At 41.1% G+C, this 15854-nt stretch overlaps 1 protein-coding gene across 1 annotated transcript in view; it reads left to right on the top strand.

Annotated features, from left to right (window-relative positions):
* The window catches only part of PTPRN2 (protein tyrosine phosphatase receptor type N2), a 1146107-nt gene that overhangs the window by 1016338 nt on the left and 113915 nt on the right, over positions 1–15854 (top strand). Inside the window, exon 14 of the mRNA XM_089694046.1 lies at positions 2324–2518. Coding sequence (XP_089550172.1) covers positions 2324–2518 — 195 coding nt within the window. The remainder of the gene's footprint in view (positions 1–2323; positions 2519–15854) is intronic.

The raw sequence follows: 15854 nt of genomic DNA, 5'->3' as shown, positions 1-15854 counted from the left end.
CAGCCTAAGCAGACCAATCAGAGCTGTTACTGGTATGTAGATTTGAATTGTCAAAAATAAACATCTAAGCCCTGGTTTCCACCTATTAGGAGTTCCCCTCATTCTGACATAACTACAGCAAAGTTTCCCTAACAGTAGAAAAGAATGGGTTACTTTAGGCACGTAGGAGTACAGTTGCTTGTTCACCATAGAAAGGTCCAAACACAAAGTGGCTACCATGGCACATTAGTCGTTTTAAGCTTAATACATTCGTTTTACACATGATCAGGCTGTTAAAGACTATGCAGTGCATAGTCAAAACTGTCAGACAACTCCAATAAGAGCACAAGTTGGGTTGGTCAGTATGATCTTAAAATGGAAATAAATCAATCTCTCCTTTACCGCCAAGGAAGCTGCCATCTTGGCCTCTGTTGATCTACATTTGTCATGGTGCTGCACATGTGGTCAATTATGACACCGGTGATTTGATGGTTTGACAGTTTGGCTGAAAAATCAAGCATATGTGATGGTTATTACTTATGGCATGCCTTGAATGTAACTGTTTTGGGAAACAGTTACATTGATGGCTTCGTTCCCTTTTAACATATTAAATCCCACCAGTTGCCTGTCGCTTTATACAGAATCTCACTGCATCTTGAAATATATAGAATTTGTTCTAAAATTATTTTTTTAAAATGCTTGCAATCAATCTCTGTTGGAAAATCTGCAATTATTGAATAATCAGTAATATGTATTATGATTAGAAGACCCCTACATTAGTGTTTCTCAATGTTTTTCCAGTCAGGGCGCCCTTGAAATGTATTTTCAGTCTTGAGGCACCCCATTTTAAGACTTGGTTCACATTACTGCGCGTCGGGGAACACATGCAAAATTGTGCGCATTCTCACCATGAAGACAAATGCGCTGTGTACCCTGAAACCCCCTTATGCTTACCTCCACGCCCCCCTCTACTACGCTGTACCCCAAACCCCCCTTTTGCTCACTTCTGTACCCCACCCCACTTTTGCTCACCTTTGTACCCCAAACCCCCTGTCGGCTCACTTCTGTACCCCAACCCCCCATGCTCACCACTGTACCCCACACCCCGTGTCTACTCACCTCTGTACCCCAAGATCAACCTCTCTGCTCACCTCTGTATTCGGCCCCCCCTCCTCTGCTCACTTCTGTACCCTAAACCCCTCTTCCTGCTCACCTCTGTACCCCCAAACCTTCCTCTGTGCTGACCTCCACACCTCAACTTCCCCTGTTGGCACACCTTTGTACCCCACTCTCTGTTAAAGCCAACTCCCACTCTCCCTTCTGATCCCCTCTGTGCCCTGCTTTCCTCTCACCAAAGCCACAGGGCAGGACCATTCTTCCCTTCTGGTCCACAAACCTGTGGGCAGTGCTGGCCAAGTGCAGCGAGTGTGGCCAGGCTAATGACATACAGTTGGCTGCAGGGTGTAGCTTAGGTTTGGTGGCTGTTTGCAGAGTCAGAACTCAGGGCACTACCCCTCCCCGTACCAGCCCTACATGCAGCCTTGTATGCATACCTGGTATAGCCCTGTAGGAGGAGGTGGAGAGCTCAGGACTCAGGAAGCTGCCTCCCCCTTCAACAGTGCTTCAATGTACTGTCCCGACCAAGGTCCTGCTATGTCGATGTACATTCGACAGAGCAGGACCTCGGTCAGATCTGACAGCCTTGTTCAACCATGATGCTGTGGCACCCCTGAGGACCTCAGGCGGCACCCTGGTTGAGAAAGGCTACCCTACATGATCTGATCCTCTGTCCATTGTTGCAAATTATTCTCAAATGAGAAGTTAATTAATAACGTTTTATTGCTGTCTGATTCTCTGTTGAGGGGATTCAGTCTCACTTTCTGTCCTGTTGATTAATGGCACTGGGACAGAAAATGGCAGTAAATGTAAAATTTTACAATTGTCACTTGAATCTCCCAACATTGGTACATAATCTGGGCACAGAAGTCAAATGTGAGACTTTTCCACATTTTGGGGAGATTTTGTCACATTTCCTGTTGTGTCTTCTGGGTAGGAAGAGAGGGGAAATCTTCCCAAAGAGAACACAGACAGCAATGAAAATGTGACAGAAACCCAGTTAACTATATGCAAAATTAGAAAATAAAGGTTTTTGTGGAAATTCCAATGTAAGCCAAGCAGATCAGCCAGTGTGTGACAGTACAGTCTGACGGTACATAGTGTTATACGTGCTTGCAGACTGTAGAAGACTGGCAGATTTTTCTTTCCTAGCTGACAAGAACTGCTCCCCTGGGGTCAAAATTAATTCCATATTATTCATATAGTATGTCTTTCCATTTCTTTGCAGGAGCTTTGCCGTCAGCGGATGTCTGTCAAGACTTCGGATCGACCAGAGCCGCTGCACAGTTCCCGTATTAATAGCATCTCATCACAATTCAGTGATGGGCCTATGGCCAGCCCCACTGCAAGGAGTAGCACATCCTCCTGGAGTGAGGAACCTGTCCAGTCAAATATGGACATCTCCACCGGTCACATGATACTGGTAAGTGCATTTATTTAATGAGTCAGGAAATAATGTTCTTTTAATTTTGCAATGGTTTCCATTACAATTGCTGACTTGATTAGAAAAGAGAAGATAAAACTGAAATGAGTATATTCTCTGACCTGATATATATGGGCCAATTCATTAAAGGCTAAATTGAGTCTGATGTTTTTTTTCATGCTAATTTTTTTTTTAACCACTTCCTGCCTGACCTGTTGTAAAATGATGGCCGGAAGAGACTTTTGTCTTTCTAGGTGGACGTCATATGATGTCCTCCTGGAAATGTGCCTCACTTGTGCCCCACGGGGCGCACTGTAGCACGATCTGTTACTGACTGTGTCCACCGTACACAACCGATGGCACATCACTGTACTGGGCCGCTGCCGGTACCATGTTGTCTCTGTGGTCAATCACAGCAGATCACTTGGCAATTGTAAACAATGAATGGCTTTGATTCATGCCATTCATTGTGTACAATTGTGTTGCTAGCTGTTCTTGGTCACAGTGATCACATTGTACAGACAGGGCCAATCACAGCCCATCTGTACCATTTGTTCAATAAAAATGTTTGCTTATACCTGTGGAATTCACTGGTATAAGCAATCATAATGTGTAAAGAAAAAAAAAAATCCTGATCACTTCCCTAGAGTAGTACAATGTTACTATGGTAACACTGGATTGCTCTGGTCACATTGTGTAAAAAGAAAGTCGTTAAAAAAAAAAGAAAAAAATGTAATAAGAAAAAGAAAACATTTGAAAATAAAATGTATTTATTTTTTACATACTGTCACCAGTGTCCTTGATCACAGCCACTTCAGTGATATCATGGCGCTCTACTGTACTGCTGACAGTATGTAAGAAAATGTGAATTTTTTTCTTTATTTCTTCGTTTTCCAAACAATTATAACAAAAATGTACAACTTCGAAAAATTTTCCATGACTTTTACTAAATACCTTGAACTGTCTACGTTCCAAAAAGGGGTAATTTGGGGGATATTTGTACTGTCCTGAAATTTTTGTGCCTCAAGAAATGAGATGAGACTGTCAGTACATGAGGACTGATCAATTTTCAGACCTATCCCATAGTTTGTGGACTCTATAACTTTCCTACAGACTAAATGATAAACACTGGTTTTTAGTATTTTCCCCAAAGAAATTTAGCAAAATACATTTTGGCTTAAATTTATGACAAAATATCATTTATTTGCAACATTTAAATTTTTTCAGTCTTTTTTCATTTATTTAGCAACGAATAAAAAAACAGTGGTGATTTAATACCACCAAAATAAAGCTCTATTTGTCTGAAAAAAATGATGAAAAATATAATATGGGAACAGTGTTGCATGACCACGCAACTGTCATTCAAAGTTCGACAGCACTTAAAGCTGTAAATTGGCCTGGGCTGGAAGGGGCTGAACATGCCCAGTTGATCTTCAGCCACGTATTACTGCAATGATTTGGCCACATATACAGTAATAGATGTGCTTGTATTTTTATTTTTTTGTATGTATTTTATGCTGCAGCAATGGTTAAAACACCCATTGCTGTAGCACTCTTGAGTGTTCCACATATAATGTAGTGGCCTGGCTCTCCAGTGGTCTGTCAGTCTCTGTGAACATTTCTCTAGTCATCGGTGCTGCCCAAGGAATAAGAGTACTGTTGATTAGAGCAGAGTGTATATCAGACTGCGGGAGAGCTGGTCCGACTCTCCAGAGTGCTGCAGCTAAAATGTACAAAAAACAAAAACACATGTATATTTTTACTGTATATGCAGCCTCACTGCATTTCAATAATGGCTAGGATTCAACTGAGCTATACCTGGATTCACTAAACGTTAAAATGGAAGTTCCGCTTATTTGCCTCCCCCCCCCTTCACTGTCATATTTGATACATTTTGGGGGGGTGCAGATACCTGTTTTTGACAGGTACACGCTCCCACTTCCGGCTTAGTTTGGAGTGGCGAAATGAGCTGGAAGTTTGACCCCCTCCTCCCTCCCGCAGTCTCCTGGGAACTTTCACAGGTCCCAGGAGACTCCCAGACCAATTAGGAGGCATAGCCAGTGGTGTATTTAGGTTTTGTGCTGCCCTAGGCAACACAAAAATCGACCGCTGCTGACACCCCCCCAATTCCCTGCCTCAGTGGTACCGCCCCCTGAAAAATGCCGCCTCACGGTAAATACGCCCCTGCTCTCCACCAAGTATAGTCTCCCCTCAGTACAGACCCCCCCCCCTCCCTGAGTACAGACCTTATTCCCTACTAAATATAGATCCCCCTCCCTCAGTATAGACCCCCCTCCCACTAAGTACAGACCCTTCTCCATCATTATAGACCCCCCTCTCTCAGTACAGACCCCCCCTTCCACTTGTGCTAGTAGGAAGGTGGGGTGGTCGGATATGTGCAGGGGGGCGCTTTGGGAGGGGAGAAGGCTTGTGCTCTTGTGTCAGGTTGGATTTCAAATCCAAAACCATCTTCTAGCATAGATCCTCTCTCCTCCCAAGGTGCCCCCCCCAGCACATATCCTCTTAACCCCCCCAATCACTCATTTTTTTAACCCCCCCTTCCTAGTCACTCTGTTCCCCTCCTCTGCCCAGGACCAATATAAGAAACTTGGTACAGACATCAGCACAGACATGCACAGCGGTGTCTCTCCTCCTCCCCCTCCTCCCATGTATATATAGACAGCGGAGGAGAAGGAGGCGGCTTCGGTGCACTCTGCTGGGAGCCAGCCGGGGACAGAGCTGTGGATCAGTGTCACTGGTGCGGTGTCGGCTCATATGCCCCTGCTGATGGACCCTGCTTCGGTCCGCCCACCCCATAGCAATGTCACTGCACACATATGCAATGAGCAGAGCTGAGCATCGGACGCTCCTAGTCCCAGTACTCAGGTCACTCTGATCAGTGGAGGCTCCTTCCTCGTCCGGCCACTCAGCTCCTCCTCTCTATCGCCTCTGACCTGACTGTGTGTACCCTGCAGATAATGGCTCCTGTGTGCACTGCCACGTCTTGTGTCACTTCTGCAGGGAGGGGGGCAATGCCGCCCCCCTGAAAATGCCGCCCTAGGCAAATGCCTTGTTTGCCTCGCGGTAAATACGCCCCTGGGAGTAGCGCAACCCGTGCATGCACGTTGGGCACCAGGCTGTGAAGCCGCAAGCTGTCACAGCCTGGTGCCCACAGTTGAGATGCCGGCACCATGGCGGAGAGAAGGGGAGAAGGGACAGCACGGATGAGCACATCACTGGACCCTGGGACAGGTAAGTGTGTGTTTATTAAAAGTCAGCAGCTACAGTTTTTAGCTGCTGACTTTTAATAAACACTAAAACAGCTGGAACTCCACTGTAAGCACTCCAATAACTCCATCAGCATTTTTTTGTGTACAAAATGTATACACACTGTATAAGCCAGGAAGGTGATCAAAACGCCCTGACACCAATATCTGCCACTTGAAAATGTTCCAGATTTAATGTAAAACAGAATATTATCCTTGTGCTGAGGTGATGCTAATTTTGTATAGGTATGTTTATTTAACCACTCCAGACAAATTACCCCCCTTCCTGACCAGGCCATTTTTTTTATATGGCGCTGTGTTACTTTAACTGACAATTGCGTGGTCATGCAATGCTGCACCCCAATTAAATTTACGTCCTTTTTTTCCCAAAAATAAAGCTTTCTTTCGGTGGTATTTGATCACCTGTGCGGTTTTTTATTTTTTTGCGCTATAAACAAAAAAACCCAACAATTTTGAGAAAAAAAACAATATTTTTGACTTTTTGCTATTAAACACGCCCAGTAAAAAAATTGTAAAAATCAAATTGCGTCATCAATTTAGGCCAAAATGTATTCTGCTACGTCTTTTCTAAAAATAATCCCAATACATCTAAATTAATTGGTTTACGTGAAAGTTGTAGCGTTTACAAATGGCTAGTAATGGAGGTGATCAGCAACTTATAGCAGGACTGTGGGATTGCGGTGGGCATTCTGACACTGGGGGGAACTGACTTGGTGTCACTGACATCTCCAGTGACACCAATACAGTGATCAGTGCTAATAAAAAGCACTGACACTGTACTAATGGCACTGGGCAAGAAGAGGTTTAACATGAGGGGCGATCAAAGGGTTACCTGTGTGCTGTTTCCTGTGTGCTCTGTGTGTGCATTCCACTTTAAGGACACTGCTTTGTATGGCTGTGCTATGCAGAGCCATACAAATCAGTGTACTGGAGCTGACAGGGGAGAGATCTGTGTTGTTTATACATAGGTCTCTCCCCCATCGGTAATTCTTGGAGATCGGCCTGGACCCGGTGATTGACAGCTGAGGATGCAAATGGCGGCACGGGTATATATACATGATTTTGCACACCTGTGCCGCCCTATAACAGTATTTAATCTGTTATAGGGTGGCGCGGTTACTTATTAAAAGCTAGAATTTGCATTACTCATAGGTGTTAAGTAACAATGCTGCTAAAAGCAAAAATAATATTATTCCCACTCTCACCTTGATTTCTGCTTGGCTGGAAAGTTTGAGATTTTTTTCCGTATTTACATGTTTTTTTTATTAATTTGTCAAAGGATTTAATACACTCTATAAGTTAAAACAAAAAGTATCAGTTTGGTTTGTTGTTTATTGATACCTTATTTTCTGGCACTGCTTGACCAACCTTCTGTGGACATCGTTGTGTTGTGTGATTTGTTTTTCACTGCAGATTCTGTAGCATAAATATACCGTATCTGTGATGTGTTTTAAAAATAGGCAGTTTCAGAACAGCGCTTGTTTTAAGGTTATGTTTAAACATGGATGGAGTTCAATGAATTTTTAATGGCCTTTTCCCATTAGGTAGCTGCGGACTGTTTTCACATTATATTTCCTCTTGTTTCACATGAGTGATTTTGTTGCATGACCAGATTGCATGTGTTGTTATTGTGTAGTAATTGTTCATTTCACACAAACGATTGTTGGAGCAGAGATTACAGCTCCCAAGTTCAGGCCAGAAATATTGTACTGGAGTTGTTATTGCAGACAGCAGTTCCTCATAGACCTATAAAGTTCTGTAAGGGCTCCGAAGCTCCATTGTGTTCTGTTTGTATTAAGTTCTGTCTAGTCTTTAAACTAACTACTGGAGCTAAGCATGAAAGCAACTTTTCATGCCTTAAAGGGGAAGCTACCCTTTCAAAAATGTTAGAATATACAATTAAAAGCTGAGTTTCATTGCATGCAGCTGTTGAGCGATGTACCCAAAGCACAATGGATGTACTGAAATAACACAATAAAGATTAGGACACGTTTCATTTTAGAGAAGCATTGAAGCTTCTTAACTCATGTTACACATAATGTGGTGATTGAGACAAAGGGCCACGTCTAAAACACATCGTCATGACAACAACCTAATCCACATCCAATGGTGGCTAAGCTTGGGTGGTTTCCAGTCAGCACTGGGTGGTTTCCAGTCAGCGGTCTCTTCCGGATCTGATCACATCACAGCACTTTAGGTGACAAGCTGGACGCCGTCCTGAGTTCCCATTCCATAGTGGCATCTGGCAAGGGTGCCTTGGCCTGCACATGGACCACCATAGCCTGTCTCAACATCATTCCCTGTTACAGCATCACTGGCACGCTATTACCATCTTCAGTTGGTGGTCTCTGGTCACTGCATCACTGGCATGCTACTACCACTTCTGGACCAAGAATAACTGCATCATAAGTGTACAGCCTTTTCCCCTTTATACATTAATTACTGAGCCATTGCAATTTACAAGAGTACCCCTGAGCGCCTGTGGTCTGGGTTTTTATACTGATTGAGATTTTACCAACTTTAAAGTGTTACTAAACCCACAACAGTAAAATCAATCTGTATATGCAGTAAAGCATGCTTGATATACTCACGTTTGAACTTAAGGAGTTAATCCTCTGCATTGTGTAAAAAGGATGTTTACTCCTGTCTTCTCTGATCCTCCCCTTCTTCCATGGTCCCCAACTCATCTCCTGACAGAACAGAGCCTTGGGGGCAAGCTGCACATGCTCAGTGTGGTGTGCATTGCAAGAGAGTTTTTTTTTATTGGGATAGTGCAAGTAATCAGCACAGGGCCAATCAGCACTGTCCAGACAGAGGGTCAGGGGTCCTGCAGTCTCATAGGACAGTGAGAGGAGAATGAACACTCCCCCTGCAATCTTTAACAAGTGCTCTGCTGGACTATGATAGAAGTCACAAAACTGCTCTAACAGTTGATGATAAAAGGTATTTAGCAGTTTATATTTACTAAATTAATTGCATTTACATGTTCTGTGTACTGTGGGAGACCAGATATAGTGAATGCAGGGTCCTGGATTTAGTAACACTTTAATGCTGGTCATAAAGTATTCCGATCGACCATTGCTTGACATAGTTGAAAAGTGCAGGGGTTAAGGGACTCATCACTATTATTGGCTGTAGGCTTCCTGCAAATTATCTTTACTCCATTACTGGCTTACAATGCCTTGTTCTGCACTTGGGTGAGGTGGCCATTTTGGTAAAGTAGCAAGGTTTTGCTTCCTCATGTCAAAACTGCCTCTTGATGGCGTGATGATCTGTAAGCAGCAGGGCAGGTGGAAAAAGATCCACAGAATAAAGTAGAAGCAAGGAGATCTTTACACTGCAGGTGGAGCTTCTCTCCAGAAAACCCTCTAAAAAAAAAAAAACAACAATGAACAGCACAGCACTGACATTGCTGAATTTCATGCCAAATCTTGTGGGACTAAAGCTTGCCATAGATGTTTTGTTTTTTTTTAATCAGCCAGTGCTCCCCCCCCAAAAAAAAAAACATATTCCTCTATCCACACAAATGAGGTGGGTGGAGGAAGCACCCCCATGGGACATTGTATTCTTACAGTAGGACCCACAGCTGTCTGAATACACTGATCAATAGCTTCAGCCAATCAGTGAGAAAAATTTTACAACATGTACCTTTGACAGAAGTCGATCAAATGACTGACCTCTGTTGAGCAGGATCAGCCATACATTTATTGAAATTTAGCCAGTCCCTGCTGACCCCCGCTAAATTTCAATCAGTGTATGGTCAGCTTAACACGCAGAGACAGCAGTACAGATTTTACACTACAGATTTACACTTATGAGGCTACAGAAGAGGAGTGCTCAGGAAAAAATACTTCAGGATCTACAGTGCTATATTTCAAGAATCAAAACAAAAGTTAAATTTTCAGGGTACAGGGCACAGTCAATGTTGATCCTACGGAGCCATTGTGTTATTCCAGTGGGGGGCAAGGGGAGCCATCCCCACCAGGAGAATGCAGTGATTACCACTAGCAGCTATAATATCCGCTAGCAATAATTGCATATAAAATCTAACAGGCTGGTTGTACCCAAATTGATCGATCAATTAACTTGGGTACATTCAGCCTGGTTCGAATCTTGGCTGGTCACTGTTGAACCAGCTGATATTCGAACTGTCTTTGGCCAGCTTAAGTAAAGTTATTGGAAAACCTTTAATCATACTTCTTAGACTGTGTAGGTTTTCTGTGGCATGTAGGCTTACATAAATGTAATTCAGTTTCATATTGTTCTCGTTTAGAAACATTTGGCTACAGTACAAGAGATTCTCATTGGTATATAAATAAACATTATATTTATCTTCTCATTTATGCTGGAATGGTTTTGTTTTCCAACAGATTCTATGGTGACCTTTACAGGAAATATATTTATCCCCTCCGTAAACAGCTGGCAATATTAAAGGTTTTAGCTTGAAAGCATTTTAGTTTTGTTTTCAGAATTTAAATTGTGCATTTTAACACTAGTTTACTACAGGCTCACATGGTGTCAGTAAATCTCTACTCATGTGCCCATGCTGAGTGTCCAGCATGGAAGCTTGCACTGGAGAGGTAAAGTTAAACCTCAGATTACTGAGTAGGGTAGTTTTTCCTAAATAATGCTAATAATAAATCTAAACAATGATGCCCTGTGAGAGAACACCATTTGAGATTTTTTGGTCAGCTCTAAATAGGTACAAATATACTGCATATGAGAAATAGATTACTATGAAAGGGGCATGTTGCTGTATAATACAGCAGAGTGTCAGGGTTCTCATATATCCAGGTCATACTGTAGCTAGTACTTACTCACATTCAACTAAACTTGTTCTGTAATGTTGAAGATGTTGCATAGTGTCTCCAAGACATTTCTTCAGCTCTAAAGAATGTCAAAACCCCTGCATTTATATTCACACAAGTAGCAGAGACACCTTAATCCAATCAGCATGGAATGCGTAGCTGTTGATTGTCCAAGAACAGGATGGGTGGTATTAGTTGTGGAACCACCTTGTTTCAGTTACGTAAAGCAAATTTCCACTTTTGCAGTAAAAATTGAGAAAACTCCATTATATGTTTGTTGTGTGTTCCCATTCACACAGCGTGCCTATACATTTTTATAAATATTTCTTATATTTTAGATGTTTCTCAGGAGGAGGTGTCATGGCTAATGGAAAGTTTTTATTTAACAATGTCAGAATGAGCCTGTCTCAAGTCTGTCCTTATTAACATATAATGCAAGAAGCCCAGCCTGCATATTTATAACCCTTTGTTAACACAGACAGTATTAAAATCTAGTTACAATTGATAATAAAGAGATGACTCTACAGGACAGATAGAGTTCATTATAGCAAAAAAGAAAGAAAAAACAGCTGCCCCCTCCCCCATAAACAAAGAAGACTACCTAAGATTTTTCCTTGCTAGAAAGCCCAGAATAGCGCATTTAATAAAAAGCTAAGCTGTAATTTTTAAATTTTGTGACTAGGGGAATGTAACAAATATTGTATAAACTAGGTGTTATCCAAATTTTGCTGTAAAAGTGGAAATACACTGTTATATACACAGGGATCTCTAGAGTGCTTTGAAAGTTTTTGGCTACCCAGATGAGACTTTTGGTAAAACATCTAACAGGTCAAGCAAAAACATAGCAGCCATCAAACAGTGAAGAGAAGCAAAATATCACATAGTAATATAGCCATCCTGTATGTAGCTGGATCGTCAAAAAAATTCAGAAGGATCTTTAACAAACATCACAGTCCTGTGTCCTTCTAGCTTGTACATCTTATAGACAGAACAAACACAAGCAAAGTAACTTGGTATACACAGTACAGTGTAATGAAAACTACAAAGACCTGTACATTGGGGAGACAAAACCACCTATCAACATTGTAGAATAAATTCTACAGGTCACAACTCAGTGGTCTTCTTACACCTTAAAGAAAAGGGGCATTTTTTTTAGGACATTGAGGTGCATTTTAGACAGAAAGACCAACTGGTTTAGAAGAGGCCGTCTATGTCAAACATTCCTGAGCATGGGTAAGGGCCTTCAAAACTATCTGTCTTCCACATACAATGCCATTGTAACTTCTCTACCCAGCAGTTTGACAACAATTAACACCCTTAGCCATTTAAATTTACACCTATGAAGACTTCTGACACCAAGGATGTAGAACAGGGTGGTTCCACAAGTTTTATACCTCCATCATGTTCTTGGACAGTCAACGTCTCCATTTCATTTTCATGGTGCTTGGATAAAGGTGACTATTCAACCAGTTTAAATACAAATTCTTGGGTATCTTCCTGATGCCCATTGCAACTGAAGAAGTGGCTTGGAGAAGCTATGAAACATCTTCAACATTAAAGATCAAGTGCAGTTGAATGTGACTACACTTACTAGTTGAACTGTTTAGTATATTTTAGAGTGTGACATTAAATAGGAAACATACCCCAAACAAAGGTTTCAATTTTGGCTATCTTCTCCATCATTGAACAGCCTTACTTACTGCATTTTGATACAGCTCTTTTATAGCTTCAAATTTTTCTAGGCTTGTTTCCATTTCTTCTCTGTTGGTTACACCATTTCCCCTTTCGAAATCTTCAAACGTCTTCATTTTTTTCCCTTTATATCTTTTTTTTATATACCTTTTATGGAAACTTCTGAAGTTGATCTTCATTGATACAACTCACCACCTTTGCTTAAAGCTTGCTTTACCCAATTTTCATTTTAAATGTATTCCTGGTTATGTCCATTATAGATGGTGCACAAAACTTCTGTGCCCTGAAACCTATATTGCAGACTGCATGGGAGTTTAGATTGGTGAAACTGTTAGCTGCATGTGTTAAAACTTTCATGGCTGTTTTAGGGGTTAGGGTAGGTGAAAGCTGCCCCAATCCACTATAAATGGAAAAATCCATTTTTGTTGTTGTTGTGTAAGCTGTACCCTCCTCAATTTGTTTAGCATAAGCTTGTGGCCAGGGTTTGAACAGTCAAATATTCACATTTTCCTAAACAAGCAGTAAATGTTCTTTGAAACACCCCTCAATGACCTCTGTAGCTATAGCTTGCTTGCCAGTCTTCTAATGAAAACACAAGGTGCTGTTTAGAAAATGACTGCAATCTGACAGAGATTCTTGCTTTTTGCTTTTTGAGGATGTTTTGCTTTTTGAGGATGCATTTTTTCACAGTACCTGCAGCTACAGACAGAGGTCAGTGATGTTTTTAAGCTCATTTAATGCTTGCTAAGAATAATGACATACTCAGATGTCCATAGTCTGGCCACATGTACACTTTAAGCATCCTGAACCAACTGCAAATGATGTAGCTCATTCTAAATAGAGTGAGCTGCAGTAATCCAATCTGAATGAAATAAAGAATGGGCTAATTTTAATATACCCTTTGCTGGAGTCAGAGGTTTGATTATTGTTATTTTCCCAAGATGGTGGAAAGAGGACCTGATGGCAACTGATATCTGTTATTCAATTGATAGATCAGTGTCTAGGATCATGCCCAGGCAAAGAAATGTATCTCATGATTTAAGTTGGTTAACAATGAGAACTGAAAGGTGTTTTTAAAATGTTAAAGTGTGAGTTGTTTAAAAAAACACAAAAACATTCATAGTTGGACTTAAGCCACATTATTGACAACTACTATTTGTCCACTATTTGGACTTTATCTGCTACCAAGTAACAAATCCTTAGGTTGTCTTAATCATCACAGTCCACTTTTAACTGCTTGTTGGATAACTTTTACAGACATGTAAAAACATATAAAGAAGAATTGTCTGAAGACACTGGGTAATCAAAAACTACATCTATTCTGAATTTTGTCACTCAGCTATAGACCTTTTTTCTGAAGAAGCAGATCCTTCATTTAGTACCATAACTGTCATGGCTCTTGGAGATACCATTGATCACATTTTATCTCCGGTAATTAGTTGTTGTTCGTGGTGGCAAAAATTGCATAAACCCATTAACACAAAAATATTCTTCTACAGTCTAATCCCATATGAATCATTTCTACGAGGCTTGTAATGTGTTTAAATAATTTTACAAATATTTAAATCAGCAGCTGAAAAGGTGGCTGTCAGAAACTAGCTGTGATAGTGTTCTCTTATGCTGGCCAGAAGGCCCAATGCAGAGCTGTAATTAGATGTGATTAACTTGCAGCCCCAAAAAACAATTATTATGGGATCCCTCTTGGCACTCCATCAGCTAGATTTAAGGTAATCCTATCTCTGATATCTTTGCCATTGTAAGCAAAATGTTAAACTGATTCAGAAATCTAGAGAAGTGCAGTATATTCTTAAAGTGGGGTCTGAGCTCTTTTGGCCATACTTCTCCTGTGGGTCACAGTAGTGCACTTAGTTATGCACTTCTGTGACCATATTCAGCCAGCAGCAGGCTAAAGTCCATTGACGGCTAACATCACTGAACCAGTCCAGGTTCAGGTGCTGGAGAGATCCTGACCTTAATGTTGGTGTCCACCCAGATGCCTGGTCCAGCATCTGGCTCAGGCTGCTCCAGCAACTCCTACCTCCACTGTAGCCCAGTGCTCCAGTGAGCGCTAGAGAAGCAGAGCAGAGAGCTGGTAACTTACAGTCACTGACTCTCTCCAAACTGAAGACCGTGAGCGATCAGCTGTCGTTGATCACTTGGTTCCTGGTCTTAGGTAAAGGAGGGTTATAACCCCTGTCAGCTTTTTTTTGCCATCTGTGTCCCATAGGGGAGATTTTCATTTCCTGCCCCATAACCAAAAGTGAGAAAAAATCCATCTAAAGTGAGGGAATTCCACCATGTCACCAAAACTGGTGTCCCCATTGGAAGATTTCCCTTCTATTACTGTTCTGGTGTCAACCAAAAATCTAACAATTTATTTTATTTTCACTTTCGATGATAATGGTGCACAAGACAAAGAGAGGGGGTGAACTGATCCAGATGACCCCGTAGATTGAAATGGTAACTGGGCATTGTAGTACAGAGTATTGGCTCAATTGCCACCCTCCATCCTGCTCCTTGTCACTTATTTAGAGAGATTAGATTACTGAATACTGACATGTTTGTCCACAAGGAAGATCTAAAGTATTTTCTTTTTGGCATATTTGGTTGAAGGTGTTTCTGAGCACTGCAGGAAAAGCCTGTGAGTGTGCCCCTAGGTCTAAAACTACAGTTACAGACTTCCTTTTGACAGTTGAATGTCACTGAATTTTACTTAAGTAAGTGGTCTATTCTCATTTATGATATTATGAATATTTCTAAGTATTGGTGGAGATGCCCTAAGAGGTAAAGTATAAATGTAAGCTCAACCCCTAAAATCATTTTAAGTTTTAACATGTTAATGTAATTTCAAAAACAATTTTTAAAAAATTTCCAAATCTGCAGGTATTTAATAAAAAAAACCCTGATGATCCTGCCATGAAGGTCCTTGTTCAGATGGTTAATGTTATAGGGTGACAACGCTCTGTGCCTGCCTCCTGTTTGTGCCCCTTTGTTGCCATCTCATGTATATACATGTAGAGAGAAAGGGGATACAAGAGGTGGCAGGAGATCAGTAGCATGCAGATGAAACAAAAGATGAAAACATGTGAAAGCATTTTTTTTATGATGCAAGTTCATTCGCAGACTAAATTTGATTCAGCTTGGGTTTGCGTCTACTTTACAATAAACTGTTACATATTAGTATAGGTTGAACCGCTTTACATCTTCAGTTATTAAAGAATAATAGTGACTCACTTATCTATGAATACAAAATGGCTACCTTTTCAGAATGATGGTAAAGTCACATGACTAAAAATAGTAACCATTACTAAATAATTACATTTACATGCACTCTAGTGTAAAACTGTAAACATACTAATACAGCAAGGTATCAATTACATTTTTTTGGCAAAAGACATTTCTTTTCAGAAAGAAAAGCCACCTGTAATGTTTTCCCTTTTTCACTCTGTCATTGTGTGCCTGCCAGCTGAAATGAGGACAGTATAATAATTTCTCTGGCAGTTGCAGAGACAGTTGTAGAAGTCGGAGGGACGTGTAAAAAGGAATGTG

Source organism: Staurois parvus, unplaced genomic scaffold (genome assembly GCF_062004578.1).
Source record: "Staurois parvus isolate SC_StPar_1 unplaced genomic scaffold, SC_StPar_1.0 ptg000005l, whole genome shotgun sequence".
In the NCBI taxonomy this organism is placed as follows: Eukaryota; Metazoa; Chordata; class Amphibia; order Anura; family Ranidae; genus Staurois; species Staurois parvus.
The sequence above is the reverse complement of the archived record's forward strand: the minus strand, read 5'-3'. Positions and strand labels throughout refer to the sequence as shown.